The sequence below is a fragment of the Oryx dammah genome, unplaced genomic scaffold (genome assembly GCF_014754425.2).
Source record: "Oryx dammah isolate SB20612 unplaced genomic scaffold, SCBI_Odam_1.1 HiC_scaffold_2, whole genome shotgun sequence".
Lineage (NCBI taxonomy): Eukaryota > Metazoa > Chordata > Mammalia > Artiodactyla > Bovidae > Oryx > Oryx dammah.
The window spans coordinates 40744060-40758251 of NW_024070186.1; the positions used below are offsets into that span (position 1 = coordinate 40744060).

At 40.3% G+C, this 14192-nt stretch overlaps 1 protein-coding gene across 1 annotated transcript; it reads right to left on the bottom strand.

Annotated features, from left to right (window-relative positions):
* Nucleotides 1–10719: 10719 nt before the first annotated feature.
* Nucleotides 10720–13082, bottom strand: LOC120858761 (protein tyrosine phosphatase type IVA 1-like). The gene has a single exon (XM_040235067.1). It carries the CDS (start codon nucleotides 12502–12504, stop codon nucleotides 11983–11985), a length of 522 nt encoding a protein of 173 aa, XP_040091001.1. The 5' UTR covers nucleotides 12505–13082; the 3' UTR covers nucleotides 10720–11982.
* Between the last annotated feature and the right edge of the window lie 1110 nt (nucleotides 13083–14192).

Genomic DNA, 14192 nt, shown 5'->3' on the forward strand with positions numbered 1-14192 from the left:
TCCTTTTCACTTTCTGCCATAAGGGTTGTGTCATCTGCATACCTGAGGTTATTGATATTTCTCCTGGCAATTTTGATTCTAGCTTGTGCTTCTTCCAGCCCAACCTTCTCATACTCTGCATATAAGTTAAATAAGCAGGGTGATAATATACAGCCTTGATATACTCCTTTTCCTATTTGGAACCAGTCTGTTGTTCCATGTTCAGTTCTAACTGTTGCTTCCTGACCTGCATATAGGTTTCTCAAGAGGCAGGTCAGGTGGTCTGGTATTCCCATCTCTTTCAGAATTTTCCACAGTTTGTTGTGATACACACAGTCAAAGGCTTTGACATAGTCAATAAAGCAGAAATAGATGTTTTTCTGGAATTCTCTTGCTTTTTCGATGCTCCAGTGGATGTTGGCAATTTGATCTCTGGTTCCTCTGTCTTTTTTAAAGCCAGCTTGAACATCTGGAAGTTCACAGTTCATGTATTGCTGAAGCCTGGCTTGGATAATTTTTAACATTACTAGCGTGTGAGATGAGTGCAATTGTGTGGTAGTTTGAGCATTCTTTGGCATTGCCTTTCTTTGGGACTGGAATGAAAACTGACCTTTTCCAGTTCTGTGGCCACTGCTGAGTTTTCCAACTTTGCTGGCATATTGAGTGCAGCACTTTCACAGCATCATCTTTCAGAATTTGAAACAGCTCAACTGGAATTCCGTCACCTCCACCAGCTTTGTTCGTAGTGATGCTTTCTAAGGTCCACTTGACTTCACATTCCAGGATGTCTGGCTCTAGGTGAGTAATCACACCATCATGATTATCTGGGTCATGAAGATCTTTTTTTGTACAGTTCTGTGTATTCTTGCCACCTCTTCTTAATATCTTCTGCTTCTGTTAGGTCCATACCATTTCTGTCCTTTATCGAGCCCATCTTTGCATGAAATATTCCCTTGGTATCTCTAATTTTCTTGAAGAGACCTCTAGTCTTTCCCATTCTGTTGTTTTCCTCTATTTCTTTGCTTTGATTGCTGAGGAAGGCTTTCTTATTTGTCCTTGCTATTCTTTGGAACTCTGCATTCAAATGGGTGTATCTTTCCTTTGTGGATCTGAGTAAACTGCGGGAGTTGGTGATGGACAGGGAGGCCTGGCGTGCTGTGATTCATGGTGTCACAAAGAGTTGGACACGACTGAGTGACTGAGTTGAACTGAACTGAACTGATCTTTCCTTTTCTCCTTTGCTTTTCACTTCTCTTCTTTTCACAGCTATTTGTAAGGCCTCCCCAGACAGCCATTTTGGGTTGCATTTCTTTTTCATGGGGATGGTCTTGATCCCTGTCTCCTGTACAATGTCACGAACTCTCAGTCCATAGTTCATCAGGCACTCTATGAGATCTAATCCCTTGAATATATTTGTCACTTCCACTGTATAATCATAATGGATTTGATTTAGGTCATACCTGAATTGTCTAGTGGTTTTCCCTACTTTCTTCAATTTAAGTCTGAATTTGTCAATAAGGAGTTCATGATCTGAGCCACAGATATCTCCCAGTCTTGTTTTTGCTGACTGTATAGAGCTTCTCCATCTTTGCCTGCAAAGAATATAATCAATCTGATTTCAGTGTTGGCCATCTCGTGATGTCCACGTGTAGTCTTCTCTTGTGTTTTTGGAAGAGGGTGTTTGCTATGACCAGTGTGTTCTCTTTGCAAAATTCTATTAGCCCTTGCCCTGCTTCATTCCATATTCCAAGGCCAAATTTTCCTGTTACTCCAGGTGTTTCTTGACTTCCTACTTTTTCATTCCAGTTCCCTATAAGAAAAGGACATCTTTTTGGGTGTTAGTTCTAAAAGGTCTTGTAGGTCTTCATAGAACAGTTCAACTTAAGCTTCTTCAGCATTACTGTTTGCGGCATAGACTTGGATCATCATGATATTGAATGGTTTGCCTTGGAAATGAACAGAGATCACTGTATTCTTTTTGATACTGCGTCCAAGTACTGTATTTCTGACTGTTTTGTTGATCATGATGGCTACTCCATTTCTTCTAAGGGATTCCTGCCCACAGTAGTAGATATAATGGTCATCTCAGTTAAATTCACCCATTCCAGTCCATTTTAGTTTGCTGATTCCTAGAATGTCGATGTTCACTCTTGACATCCCCTTTTGACCACTTTCAATTTACCTTGATTCATTGGCCTAACATTCCAGGTTCCTATGCAGTGTTGCTCTTTATAGCATCAGACCTTGCTTTTATCACCAGTCACACCCACAACTGGGTACTATTTTTGCTTTGGCTCCACCTTTCTTTTTTCTGGAGTTATTTCTCCACTGGTCTTCTGTAGCATATTGGGCACCTACCTACCTGAGGAGTTCCTCTTTCAGTATCCTATCATTTTGCCTTTTCCTACTGTTCATGGGGTTCTCAAGGCAAGAATACTGAAGTGGTTTGCCATTCCCTTCTCCAGTGGGCCACGTTCTGTCACTCCTGTCCACCATGACCCGCCGTCTTGGGTGGCCCCACAGAGCATGGCTTAGTTTCATTGAGTTAGACAAGGCTGTGGTCCGTGTGATCAGATTGGCTGGTTTTCTGTGATTATGGTTTCAGTGTGTCTGCCTTCTGATGCCATTTCGCAACACCTACCATCTTACTAGGGTTTCCCTTAACTTGGACGTGGGGTATCGCTTCACGGCTGCTCCAGCAAAGCACAGCCGCTGTTCCTTACCTTGGAACAAGGTTGCCCCTCCTGACCTTGAACATGGAGTAGCTCCTCTTGGCCCTCCTGTGCCCACGTAGCTGCCCCTCCTTGGATGTGGGGTTGCTCCGCTCGGCCTCTGCCCCTGACCTCCAAGGTGGGGTAGATCCTCTCCGCTGCGCGTCTGCGTGGTCCGTGGCAGCCGCTGCACTTCTGTGAGGTCTGTCACAGCCACCACGCTTCTGCCACTCATCTCATATACTAGCAAAGTAATGCTCAAAATTCTCCAAGCCAGGCTTCAGCAGTACGTGAACTGTGAACTTCCATATGTTCAAGCTGGATTTAGAAAAGGCAGAGGAACCAGAGATCAAATTGCCAACATCCACTGGATCGTCGAAAAAGCAAGAGAGTTCCAGAAAAACATCTATTTCTGGTTTATTGACTATGCCAAAGTGTTTGACTGTGTGGATCACAATAAATTGTGGAAAGTTCTTCAAGAGATGGGACACCAGACCACCTAACCTGGCTCTGGAGAAATCTGTGTACAGGTCGGGAAGCAGCAGTTAGAACTGGACATGAAACAATAGACTGGTTCCAAAACTGGAAACGAGTGCGTCAAGGCTGCATATTGTCACCCTGCTTATTTAACTTATATGCAGAGTACATCATGAGAAACACCCAGTTGGATGAAACACAAACCGGAATCAAGATTGCCAGGAGAAATATCAATAACCTCAGATATGCAGATGACAGCACCCTTAAGGCAGGAAGCAAAAAAGAACAAAAGAGCTTCTTGATGAAAGTGAAAGAGAAGAGTGAAAAAGTTGCCTTAAAACTCAACATTCAGAAAACTGAGATCATGGCATCCAGTGCCATCACTTCATGACAAATAGATGGGAAACAATGGAAACAGTGATAGACTATTTTTGGGGGCTCCCAAATCACTGCAGATAGTGACTGCTGCTGCTGCTGCTAAGTCACTTCAGTCGTGTCTGACTCTGTGCGACCCCTTAGATGGCAGCCCACCAGGCTTCCCTATCTCTGGGATTCTCCAGGCAAGAACACTGGAGTGGGTTGCCATTTCCTTCTCCAATGCATGAAAGTGAAAGGTGAAAGTGAAGTGCAGCCATGAAATTAAAAGATGCTTGCTCCTTGGAAGGTAAGCTATGATCAACCTACACAGCATACTAATAAGCAGAGACATTGCTTTGCCAACAAATGTCTGTATAGTCAAAGCTATGGTTTTTCCAGTAGTCTTGTATGGACTTGAGAGTTTGACTGTAAAGAATGCTGACTGCTGAAGAACTGGTGCTTTTGAACTGTGGTTTTGGAGAAGACTCTTGAGAGTCCCTTGGATTGCAAGGAGAGACAACCAGTCCATCCTAAAGGAAATCAGTCCTGAAGTTGAAACTCCAATATTTGGCCACCTGATGTGAAGAACTGACTCACTAGAAAAGACCCTGATGCTGGGAAAGATTGAAGGTGGGGGGAGAAGGGAACAACAGAGAATTAGATGGTTGGATGGCATCACCAACTTGATGGACATTAGTTTGAGTAAGCTCTGGGAATTGGTGATGGACAGGGAGGCCTGGCATGCTGCAGTCCATGGGGTTGCAAAGAGTCGGACATGACTGAGCAACTGAACTGAACTGAACTGCATGGGGGCTTCCCAGGTGGCACTAATGGTAAAGAACCTGCCTGCCAGTGCAGGAGACATAAGAGAAGTGGGTTTGATCCCCTGGTTGGGAAAATCCCCTGAAGGAGGGTGTGGCAAAACCCACTCCAGTAATCTTGCTTGGAGAATCCCCATGGTCAGAGGGGCCTGGCAGGCTACAGTCCCTTGAGTCACAAAGAGTCGAGCAACTTATCTAGCTCACATCTATCTATGGGTGGAGAGGAGCAGTGAGGGAACTTGGAGTGAGGAGTCTCTGGCAGAACCTGTTAGCCCCAGCCCCAGAGACACAAATAAGTCTCCTCTTCCTATATTGTGTGTCTCTAGTATCATTATTTGGGGTGGAAGTGAGGAAGACTTTTTAAAAATAAATTTACACATCATAAGCATAGTACTCACTGAATTTTTACAAAGAAATCCCATCTGCAACAATAAAGCAGCATAGTTTAAAATTTTTTGATGTATATAAACACAGAATTGTATATTTCTTATAAGAAAACAGCTCAACAGATTTTCAGAAATTGAATATGTGTGTAACCAACACCAGATCAAAAAATAGAACATTACCATTGCTTCTGATCCCTTATTCTCTTCTGATCATCTGAATTAAGAGAATATATTAATTTTTAACTTTTTTATGAATGGGATTATACAGTATGTATTCTTGTATCTGGCTTCTTTTGCATGACATTATTTTTGTGATATGTATCCAATGTATTATGTGTATTAGTAGATCATCCATTCCCATTAGTGTATTGTACTTCACTGTGTGAATGCTTTAGTTATCCATTCTACTTTTGATAGCATCTGGATATTTTACAATTTGGAATTACTATGAATAGTACTGATATGAACATTCTTATTCAATGTCTTTTGGTGGACAAATGTACTTACTTCTCCTATCTTCTCCTACACTTATATCTAGAGTGTTATTACTGGCTCAGAGGCAGGCAACTCTTTGGCATTCATAGGTGCTAGACATTGCCCACAATGTTTACTAATTTACACTTCCATAGCAATATGTGAGACTTCCAGTTGCTTCACATCCTCACAAACTGTTGCCATAGGCTCCCAAAATGTCCACAGCTGAATCCCAATAACATGTAAATATGCTATCTTTTGTGGCAAAAAAGCTTTGCAGATACATACTGAAAATTCACTATTAATTCAGTTTCTTTCAGAGGATCTTCTCAGTTCTTTACTCTTAAAATCCTGAACAATGCTCTACATTTTAAGTGTGATTATCAGAAAAAAATGATTTGAACCACTGTAGAGGGGAGACAGCAGAGGGATTCTGGTTTCAGAGAGTGGGAATCATGCTGCAGTTTTTTATAATGTGTACGGAAGAAATGATTCGGTTTAAGACTGAAAAAAACCCAGACCCTCAGAACACCTGGGGTACATTTTAAAACTATTTATATCTGACATAATAAGCTTCCCTGGTGGCTCAGTCGGTAAATAATCTGCCTGCAATGTGGGAGACCTGGGTTTGATCCCTGGGTTGGGAAGATCCCCTGGAGGAGGGCATGGCAACCCATTCCAGTATTCTTGCCTGCAGAATCCCCATGAGCAGAGGAGCCTGTTAGGCTGCAGTCCGTGGGTTGTAAAGAGTCAAATATGAGTGAGTGACTAAGCACAGCATGGACAGATAAGCAGTAATTAACATTCACAAACTGTCAGTTCTCTAATATTAGTCACATTTTGGATTTTTTAAAATTATTCAAAATATGTTTTATGAACCTCACATCAGAAAGTCAGACATCTGCTAAAGCAGAACAACTTTTTTAGACAGAATGTCTTTACAGTGAATGGGAGGCTAAAAAATATCTGCAATGATACAAAACTGAGTTGAGTCTATATAATCATACTTTAGAACTTTATGTTAATGAGATTAGTTAGCTCACCAAAGTTCTTTGTTTTATTTTCTAGGTCACAAATTCAGTTTTCTTATAACAATATAGAAGGGATTTAAACACATTATGTGAGTACTTTTAGAGATTTCCTCACAGTTGTGCATTCATTAAAGTTGACACTCTTCTTTAAGGAGGAGGATATTTCTGATTTTATATTCTCTATTTTTACTAATTGACTTTTCTCTCTGTGTATATATCTTAGTTCTTTTTTTCAAAGTGTTTATATTCCCTTATTACTTCATGTTTCTAATATCTCCTCATACCCTCTTCTGAAATTCATGGCTGTTTCCCCCTCTTACCTCTCAAGCATTTATAGAAAGTAGAATGTGTGTGTGTGTGTGTGTGTGTGTGTGTGTGTGTGTGAATGGATGGGTGGATGGATGGTTGCAGGTCTGGTGGCCATGTTGAACCAATCAGCTATGGAGGGGAGAGGAACTGGAGGCCAATGAGAGTTAAGCGCTATTATTTATGACAGTCTGTTAAGCAGGGCAGCTTCCCTAGAAAGGGCAGAGTATGTGAAAGCAACTGTGACTGACATTCCTAACAAATTCTTTGGCTTCATCTCAATCTCTTTTCCTGTGCTGTCCTTTAAATTACTATTGCTTTGACCAACTCCTTTCATTCTTTAGATGTTTCCTGGATGATCTTATGGCTTTCACAGCACTGCCTTTAGCTCAAATGGCTCAAATGAACTCCAGATTCTGGGTATCACATTGGCACTAAACTCAGCCAATTCCGAAAGAAATCCACATTTTACATTTCCATGCTGCAACCTTCTCCTTTTCTTGTATGTCTTATGTCAGAATTATGAAGTGCATTCAAATATTTGTTTTATTTATATATAATATTTAACATGCTATAAAATGCACACACTGTAATTAATTTGCTGGGATTTTTCATCATGGTGAAAATCTCCCTCCCTCTAATATAATCAAATTCATTTATAAGGATATTTTAAAATAAGAAATACAAAAATTTATGTAGATAAAAGCAAATTTTCCTATCATTTCTGATCGCCAGACTACATTTCTCTTCCTCATAGGTAACCATCATTCCCAATATCAGTTGCGTCCTTGCAAAGTTATCCTTCATATAAATTTATATGCATGCATAGTTTTCTTAAAATATATAACCTGCATTATATTCTTCTAAAAGTTTGGGAATCATTTGTGCATATTCCTGTTCCTTGCTTTTTTTCACTAACAAAATAAGTTGAGTATTTAAAAATAAAATAAGCACAGAAATATTTATAGTTATAATTTACGCAAGAGAAACTGCTTATAGGTTTCTCATTGGGTTCTTAAAACTAATTCTACTTTAATCCTGTTAAAACATATCCTTTTAAGGAGGAAGCACTTTAAGCTACTAGTGATTTGAAATTTGTATTCATACTTGTTGAAATAATACTTTCTATTGAAGATATTTATGCATATTTTCCCTTACTATCTAGAATCCATATATTTTTACATTTTTAGCTAATATTTTAAGTATGTACCACTCTATTTCCAGACAATATACTCATTTTAAAATTACATTCTATTTCACCAATCCTAGATGTCATCTATTGATATTGTTTTTGTTAAAAAGAAATGGTTAGCCTCATTTTACACAGTCCCTCTTCTACTAATTCCCCTATTGCAATCTTCCAATCTAATTATATCTGAATTTTGATTAAGATGGAAGAGATCAAGATGGTGGAGCAGGAGCTTGTGGAACTCATCTTCCCCAATGAACACATCAATATGTGGAACAATTCTCACTGAAAACTAACTGGATACTGGCAGAAAGACTCCTTACAACCAAGGCTGTAAGAAAGATCCAGATAGGAAAGGAAGAAAAGTGATTAGGTCAAGATTTTTGCCCTGGGACAGGACTTAAAAGAGGAAGGAAATTACATAGGTAGAGATCCTCTCTAGGGAGTGAGCGCTTTGAGCTACATATTGGGCATCCCAGCCCTGGGGTCTGACACTGGGAAGATGAATATCTTTGACTGATTAGAGAGCTGGTAAGACTAACAGGAGAACTGTGAGAAGCTTGGACTCCATTTGTGAGGAGTGCACACATGCCAGTTTACTCCTGAAACAGGGCAGAAAAAGTGTGTTGAAACTATGTCTAATGCTGACCGACACCTAACATTTCCCATGACCAGTCAGCTTGAACCAGTCTCTGAGCCTAGTGACTGCTCTGGCTGCACCTGTCACATGTCACAGCGCCACACTGTGGTGAGGGCTGTTGTGTGCAAGGGAAGAGCTTGGCTGTGAGGCACAAAGGTGACTCTGACCTGGCCACTACTGGTGCCTACAAGAAAGCACATCAGAAGTGGTTCTAGTTGCTGACTAAAGCTGACGCTGAGGCAGCCTGTGTTCAGACTCACACCAAGTGCTTGTACCAGCCCCTCTTACTCCAGCATTGTTCACCTCTGGGGAGAGGATGCCAGTACTGGGAGAGGGGAGAACACATACTTAAAGGGAATCTCAAACCTGACCCTCAGATATTTTGCTCCAGAAACTTGAAACCTGCTCCCACACCAGACTGAACAATGACAGCCACTGAGCAGAGGAGAAGCCCTAGCTCACACCGGGCTCTGGCCGTAACCTCTTCATCTCAAGCCCCATCTCCCACCAAGGTGAAAGTTGCCAGCACACCCTGGGGAAAGATGTGACTCGTGTTTATGTCAGATCCAGCTCTTCCATCAAAGCCGCAGGGCACAGCCAGACTGTATAGGAACACTCCCACACAAGAAAAATCCCTTCAAGACCGCACAGAAAGCTGTTCATGTGATTTTATAGAGATAGAAAAAGATGAGTGAAATGAGAATCAGAGGAATTTGTTTCAACTGAAAGAGCAAGGAAAACCTGACAAAATAATGGACAAAACAGAAATAATTTACCAGAAAAAGAGTTTAAAATACTAGTAATAAAAATGTTATCAAGGGAAAATTAAGGATGACAGACTGAGAATTTTAACAAGGAACTAGAAAATATAAAAAACGAACTAGTCAGAACTGAAGAATAAAATAACTGAAATGAAAGAAGAAATGAACAGCAGACTAAGTGATAAAGACTTGGAATATATAATAATGGAAATCATCCAATTAGGACAGCAAAAAGAAAAGCAAATTGAAAACCAAAAATAGTTCAAGGGACCTCTGTACCAACACATTATAGGGGTCCCAGAAACAGGAGAGAGAGAAGGGGGTCAAAAATGTATTTAATGAAATTATGGCTGAAACTTTCCAAACCTGAAGAAGGAAACAGATATTTAGGCATAGGAAGGACAGTTCAGTTCAGTCGCTCCGTTGTGTCTGACTCTTTGCGACCCCATAAATTGCAGCACGCCAGGCCTCTCTGTCCATCACCAACTCCTGGAGTTCACTCAGATTCATGTCCATCGAGTCAGTGGTGCCATCCAGCCATCTCATCCTCTGTTGTCCCCTTCTCCTCCTACCCCCAATCCCTCTCAGCAGCAGAGTCTTTTCCAGTGAGTCAACTCTTTGCATGAGGTGGACAAAGTACTGGAGTTTCAGCTTTAGCATCATTCCTTCCAAAGAAATCCCAGGGCTGATCTCCTTCAGAATGGACTGGTTGGATCTCCTTGCAGTCCAAGGGACTCTCAAGAGTCTTCTCCAACACCACAGTTCAAAACCATCAATTCTTCAGTGCTCAGCCTTCTTCACAGTCCAACTCTCACATCCATACATGACCACTGGAAAAACCATAGCCTTGACTAGATAGACCTTAGTCGGCAAAGTAATGTCTCTGCTTTTTAATATGCTATCTAGGTTGGTCATAACTTTTCTTCCAAGGAGTAAGCGTCTATTCATTTCATGGCTGCAGTCACCATCTGCAGTGATTTTGGAGCCCCCAAAAATAAAGTCTGACACTGTTTCCACTGTTTCCCCATCTATTTCCCATGAAGTGATGGGACTGGATGCCATGATCTTCATTTCCTGAATGTTGAGCTTTAAGCCAACTTTTTTACTCTCCTCTTTCACTTTCATCAAGAGGCTTTTTAGTTCCTCTTCACTTTCTGCCATAAGGGTGGTGTCATCTGCATAGCTGAGGTTATTGATATTTCTCCTGGTAATCTTGATTCCAGCTTGTGTTTCTTCCAGTCCAGCATTTCTCATGATGTACTCTGCATATAAGTTAAATAAGCAGGGTGACAATATACAGCCTTGATGTACTCCTTTTCCAATTTGGAACCAGTCTGTTGTTCCATGTCCAGTTCTAACTGTTGCTTCCTGACCTGCATACAGATTTCTCAAGAGGCAGGTCAGGTGGTCTGGTATTCCCATCTCTCTCAGAATTTTCCACAGTTTATTGTGATCCACACAGTCAAAGGCTTTGGCATAGTCAATAAAGCGGAAATAGATGTGTTTCTGGAACTCTCTTACTTTTTCCATGATCCAACAGATGTTGGCAATTTGATCTCTGGTTCCTCTGCCTTTTCTTTTCTTTTCTTTTTTTTTTTTGCATATCATCATTTATTTAATGTTTAAGCTCTTGCACTAGATTTTTACAAGCTGGTGAACACTGACAAATTATTTCTCCCACAGAACTATAACCACTTGTTCCCAGACAGTATAAATATATGGTTGAGCTAACGTTAATACACATCACCATTTTATCAATTACATAATAAAACAAATTGTCAAGTATCCAAATATTAAGTTACACAGCTCAAAAGGTATATAAAATATTAAATGTCTGCTCAATTCATTAGCAGAAACCCACTTTTTTTTTGCAAGAGAGGCTGGGAATCACACTTCAAACAAAACTAAGTCGGTAAACAACTTCAGGTAAGTATGAAAAAAAATTACAAGAATTTCAGAAATTTTGATTTAAGAATTGTTTTAGTTACAGTAACAAAGTATTTCTACCTTTTAAAAAAATATTTACTAAATTAAAGCGCATATTCTACATGTTCTGCACAAGACAAAGGCAACATTTTACTAAAAATACTTAATAGCCCCCTCCCATTCTTTTTTCAGGCCCTCCCTGTAAGTTGCACCCCAAAGTGCAAACATTAAAATGAACTGTAAGGCTTTTGTCTGGAGACATTAAAGACATGTGCTTCTGTACAATGTAGATTTTCAAAATGGAGGCCTTCTACAACATAAAGTGAGATTTATAGAAAGATATTAAATAATCACTGTAAGACTTGGTTAATAAAAAGGGAGCAAATCTGATGTATACTGGTATGAATGTGGGAGATGTAAACATATTGTGAGCAAACAAACCTCATAGGCCCTATTTTCTATGGTTGAAATGATGCAAGGAATAAACCACATAAGGTCCAGAGTGTTCATAGTTCCTGGGATTTGTTCTATATGATACTAAAAATATACAAGTATTGTGCTGGGTATTTTGGCACCTAGTCTTTCTAAATGTCTTATATATTGGTAAGATTCTGGCATGGAAACAGATTTAATGACATGACTCAATACTGCATGATTTCAGGAAAGGTCAATTGGTATAAATTATAAGCACATATTAAATGCTGAACAGCAAGAATTCTTTACTAGTATCCAAATAGGTTGATCATAACCTGAACAGAGACTACAATTCTGCCAGGCCTATGGCCTGGTAAAACTGCTTTTCAACACTCCTATGGAAGCTTCATCAGACTTATTCACCAAGTCACGCGCGCTATCTGCTATGTACGACAAATTCCATCCTGTCTCAGGTTCCACTTCCAATCAATGGCATCATGCACCCTGGTTTTACTGAATGCAACAGTTGTTTCTATGCCCATTGGAGTCTTTGAAGCGCAGCCGCATTTTAGGACGATACTTCTCCAAATACAAAAGTTGCTTGCTGTTAAAAGCTCCTCGCCGCTTTTGTCTTATGAACTGTACTGCATCTTCGTATTTCATTCCACCTTCAATTAATGATAGGGCAACAAGCACTGGAGCTCTGCCAAGGCCTGCAACACAATGAACAGCAATACAACAACCAGGGTCTTCACGAAACTTAATTTTCACAAGACTTAACCAATCATCAACAATCTGGTTAGATGGTGGTGCGCCATCATCAAAAGGCCAATCGAGAACATGGATGCCTTCTTTCTCCACAAGAGTAGTGTCATAAGTTGCTTCACATACTCTTACAATTGTGGTAACTCCATACTTCTTAAGTTCCTCTATAAATTTGCTTAACGTTGCATTAGTTGGGTTGTGTGTAATAAGAAATCTCATGTTCCTGTATGTAACTTCCACAGGAGCTGGGCGGTTCATTCGAGCCATGTTAATTTACTTAAAAAACACTCAATAGGGATATGAAAGAATTTTAAAAATTGAATACAGAAATGATGCAAAGAAACACAGTCAACTTTAATATACTCCACTTGAAATTCTCAGTGCTTTTAAGTATGAAGTTGGGAGTAATGAATGAATGAACCTCTTAACAAGAAGCAGCAATTCTTCAATCCAGTAATACTGAGGCAATAGAAAGGAAGTGCACTGAGGTTTACCCCATCCAGATCAGAATTCTTGTATAAAATTGCTCTGTGGATTTCAATTCAACACCTCTGTGTCCAGGTTAACCAGTCTTATGGGGGCTTCTTGGTTGAGCAGTAATGAATTTCTGCAGTTCACTTGTCTGCATAGAGGTCGTGCTGTGCCTGGCAGTAATCTCCACTGCCCTTCAGAAACTCCATAAATGTGTGACCGAGAACACCACAGAACTGAGGAATATGTCTACTCATTGAAGATTGTGGCCTAACCATACAGCCGGTCCCGAGGCGGCGGCGGCGGGGCAGGGGCGGCGGCGGGCGTCGTGCGGTGGCGGCGGCGGCGGCGGCTTCGCGGGCGGCGGGGGCACCGGAGTCGGTCCTGCAGTTCCTCTGCCTTTTCTAAAACCAGCTTGAACATCTGGAAGTTCATGGTTCACGTATTGCTGAAGCCTGGCTTAGAGAATTTTGAGCATTACTTTACTAGCGTGTGAGATGAGTGCAATTGTGCAGTAGTTTGAGCATTCTTTGGCATTGCCTTTCTTTGGGACTGGAATGAAAACCGACCTTTTCTAGTACTGTGGCCACTGCTGAGTTTTCCAAACTTGCGGGCATATTGAGTGCAGCACTTTCACAGCATCATCTTCCAGGATTTGAAATAGCTCAGCTGGAATTCCATCACCTCCACTAGCTTTGTTCATAGTGATGCTTTCTAAGGCCCACTTGACTTCACATTCCAGGATGTCTGGCTCTAGATAAGTGATCACACCATCGTGATTATCCGGGTCGTGAAGATCTTTTTTGTACAGTTCTTCTGTGTATTCTTGCCACCTCTTCTTAATATCTTCTGCTTCTGTTAGGTCCAGACCATTTCTGTCCTTTATCGAGCCCATCTTTGCATGAAATGTTCCCTTGGTATCTCTAATTTTCTTGAAGAGATCTCTAGCACAGAGGGTCCTAAAAAAGATGAACACAAACAGATCTATGCCAAGATATTTCATAATTAAAATGATAAAAATTAAAGACAGATAATTCTAATGGTAGCAAGAGAAAAGTAAAGAGTCATAAAGAAGGGAACCCCATAAATTAATCAGCTGATTTTTCTGCAGAAACTATGTAGGCCAAAAAAGAGTGGCATGATATATTCAGAGTGCTGAAACATGAGACACTCTTACCAGCAACATTATTATTTATAATTGAAGAGATACAAAGAACCTGTCATATAAGCAAATATCAAAAGAGCTCATCAATATTAAACTGATCCTAAAAGAAATGTTGAACGGTCTTCTCTAAATGGGAAAGAAAAGGTTATAACAAGAAGTAAGTATCTATAGAAAAGGAAAAATCCCACTAGTGAAGGCAGATTTATAGTAAAGACTGAGAATCAACAATGTAAGTAAGCTATTACAAAAATTAAAAGACAAAAAATGCAAAATCAACTATAGCTATAATAATCAGTAAAGGAATAAACATGAAGACGTA